At 35.6% G+C, this 3,672-nt stretch overlaps 1 protein-coding gene across 1 annotated transcript; it reads left to right on the top strand.

Moving 5' to 3' along the window:
- Positions 1-2: 2 nt before the first annotated feature.
- Positions 3-616, top strand: WICANDRAFT_97227 (uncharacterized protein; the record flags this gene model as incomplete). Its single annotated transcript, XM_019186577.1, has 1 exon — positions 3-616. A coding segment is annotated over exon 1 (190 nt), but the record flags the coding sequence as incomplete, so codon positions are not given.
- Between the last annotated feature and the right edge of the window lie 3,056 nt (positions 617-3,672).

Genomic DNA, 3,672 nt, shown 5'->3' with positions numbered 1-3,672 from the left:
AACCCAGTACCGTCCAGTAGTAGTACCGCCAGTTCAAGCAACCAATAACACTAACAATAACAACCACTCAAAACAAACAGACACAACAACAACCAATGTAGAACCTAACCATTAACATCCAGAACAAACCAACATCTCTGCTAGCTGGTCATATTAAAGCTACGTAGCTTGTAATTATATCACTTTTTAGTCATGTATGCACGTCTGCACCTCACTTTAGAAATATGCCACAAAAACAAAAAAACAAAAACTGTTTCTCAAATCCACGATTTTGGGATTTTTGAAAAAAAAAATCAAAATGCAATCGAAAAATCGTTTTGGCAACTTTCCATGGCAATTGGTCTTTTGGGAAAATTTCTGTGTTTTTTTCAAAAAGTGCTGAATTGACCATTTTCCCATACAAATTTTTGATCCACCATACATACTGCAATAAACACAAAATCAACAATAGACCTTTAACATTTGCACCTGTTACCACACAAGTAGTTCTGTAGACCTATTCAATCCTCCAGCTTTTGTTTGGCCATCTCCACCATACTCTCTCTCTCTCTTTTTGTACAACTTCAAGTGAACAAATATTAAAGATTTGATCTATAGGCAATCCACTTTGAGGTCACCTAGGAAACCAGCACATATCTCATGACACCAACATTGTGTATGCATTTTAAGAACTAACACAAAGATAACTTTTCCAAAGAAACCAGAAACACACACACATACCAAAAGCTTGGGTAACGATTGTGAAGGGATACTCAGGTAGAATGTGTTACTTGGGCTCAGTGAATATAGAATGGTGTTGGACTCTGGAGCTCAGCAAGGGTTTTTTTGGTTTAGTTTTGGACTCACTGATGATAAAGTTATACTCAAGTTTCAAATAAAGGGATTGTGCCATCTTAATAAGTTGTTCTGATACTGATGTGGATTATGATACTCCTATAACAAAGTTTGTTGTTTCACTCCTCTTCATTCTGCGTTATTCATATGAAACTAAAGTTGAAGTGTAATGGATTTGATGTTTGGTATCTTGAACTTTTGACGGATTTGGTGTTTTTGGAGGTGATGAAGAAATCAAGCTCATTCAGGATGAAGGAATTGTGCCATATTAATAAGTTGTACTGATGCTGATGTGGATTATGAGACTCCTATAACAAAGTTTGTTGTTTCACTCCTCTTCATTCTGCGTTATTCATATGAAACTGAAGTTGAAGTGTGATGGATTTGATGCTTGGTATCTTGAACTTTTGAATGATTGTTGAAGGTTGGTAACAACAGTTTGATTCACTGATGATAAAATTGTACTCAATTTTCAAATAGAGGGATTGTGCCATCTATCTTAATAAATTGTTCTGAAATTGATGTGGATTATGGTACTCCTATAACAAAGTTTGTTGTTTCACTCCTCTTCATTCTGCGTTATTCATATGAAACTGAAGTTGAAGTGTGATCGATTTGATGTTTGGTATCTTGAACTTTTGATGGATCTTGGGTTTTGGAGGTGATGAAGACAGTCTTATCATACAACAGGATTTGAGGCCCCATCAACACGAATTGATTTCATCTTTTCAAGTTGATCAAATCAAGTATTATGATAGTTTATTGTTTTTGGGATAAGTATAACACACACCTTCTGTTTGAATATGCTTCTGCAGCATACATTGTGGATTATCATGATGATGGGAGAATTCATTTTGATTTGAAGAGTTGGTATTGATGATAGTTTGTTTGGATGATACCACCTGGGTTTTCTCAGATCTGACATTCACATTTGATTTCCTTTTGGACCTGGATTTGATTTCTCACACCACCCATTGTCAAAAGATTATGATGTATTGTTGGATGAAATGCAAAAGTTCAAATGGTGTTTATTTCTATTCTATGGGATGCTGAGATACTACTAACATTTAGGGGGGAAGCTTCTGATCAATTCAAACTGGCCAAATCAACAGCACACAGCACACAGCACCATGACAGCACACAAATGATGATATATCATCACAAGATCATTAGGGGGGCAAATTGGATACAGGGTGGGTGCAACCAGATGAAACTGTGTTGTCGAATCTAAAGATTATTGTTTTGACCTGATCGCCCATTACAGATCTTGGAAATTCGCGGAAAATTTGGGACATCCGAACACCACCCTAAAACCTGACCCCCCATTTTTTCTATCCCAAACGATACTTTGGAAGGAGAAGAACCTCTGGGTGAGGCTCTAACCTCTGTACCGTTTGTATTTGGCTAGAAAATCCAAAAAATTCATTTTTAACGCCCCTCTAACGGCCTGCCCGTGGCCGATTTTTGGAATATGTTGCCCCTACCATTTTCTTAAGTATGGTGAAACCTATTTTGGTCTATAACTTTTCAATAAATGGTTTATATGCTTAGCTTTGTATTCGAGAAGATAGAGAAACATTAAAAGTATATACTCATCCAGAAATGGAACCCCGAATCCTTTCGAGGGTGTATATATCTTGTTTTAACTGTTTTTGAAACCCAAAAAGTATTGATATTGAATGAAATAGTGAGGTTATTGAGACAGAAAGGTGTTGGAAAGATGGAGAAAATTTCAATCAAACTTATGGTGATAAGCATGAGGGCCTAACATTAATAGTTGTTGAATTATATCCAATACCAATATATCAATGACATTACGATACTTCAAATAATCATCCAATCCACCCAAAAACTATTAGAAAAGTTGTAACCATACAACCAAACTCTAATGTAGTAAAAATTTCATCAATATCTTTTAAACTGATTGAACAGTAACAAATCTCCATAATCAGCTTAACAAAACCATTAAATACTCCAGCACCAAGTGACACTATCACCACCACTATAGCTTGACCATATGCACCATCACATTCTCCCTCTATATCAATTGAAATAAGCTCAAAATCTCAAAAACTCAACGTTTTATTCCAATTTCCAATCCTCACCATACTTAACAGAATTTAGTCACGTGAAAATGTGGCCGTAACGCCAAAATCCACTATACAAATATCCAAATAAAGAAATCTCAATAAAACCATCATAATCAATGATATCCACCCAAATAAACACACCAAGTAACAGAAAAACCTACTCTACAATTAAATGGGTTCAAAAACACATGTATTTTGGCCTCAAAATACCTATATTAACCCAGTACCGTCCAGTAGTAGTACCGCCAGTTCAAGCAACCAATAACACTAACAATAACAACCACTCAAAACAAACAGACACAACAACAACCAATGTAGAACCTAACCATTAACATCCAGAACAAACCAACATCTCTGCTAGCTGGTCATATTAAAGCTACGTAGCTTGTAATTATATCACTTTTTAGTCATGTATGCACGTCTGCACCTCACTTTAGAAATATGCCACAAAAACAAAAAAACAAAAACTGTTTCTCAAATCCACGATTTTGGGATTTTTGAAAAAAAAAATCAAAATGCAATCGAAAAATCGTTTTGGCAACTTTCCATGGCAATTGGTCTTTTGGGAAAATTTCTGTGTTTTTTTCAAAAAGTGCTGAATTGACCATTTTCCCATACAAATTTTTGATCCACCATACATACTGCAATAAACACAAAATCAACAATAGACCTTTAACATTTGCACCTGTTACCACACAAGTAGTTCTGTAGACCTATTCAATCCTCCAGCTTTTGTTTGGCCATCTCC

This window comes from Wickerhamomyces anomalus (genome assembly GCF_001661255.1).
Source record: "Wickerhamomyces anomalus NRRL Y-366-8 unplaced genomic scaffold WICANscaffold_6, whole genome shotgun sequence".
Classification (NCBI taxonomy): Eukaryota; Fungi; Ascomycota; class Saccharomycetes; order Phaffomycetales; family Wickerhamomycetaceae; genus Hansenula; species Hansenula anomala.
This window is presented reverse-complemented; position numbering and strand designations above follow the sequence as displayed.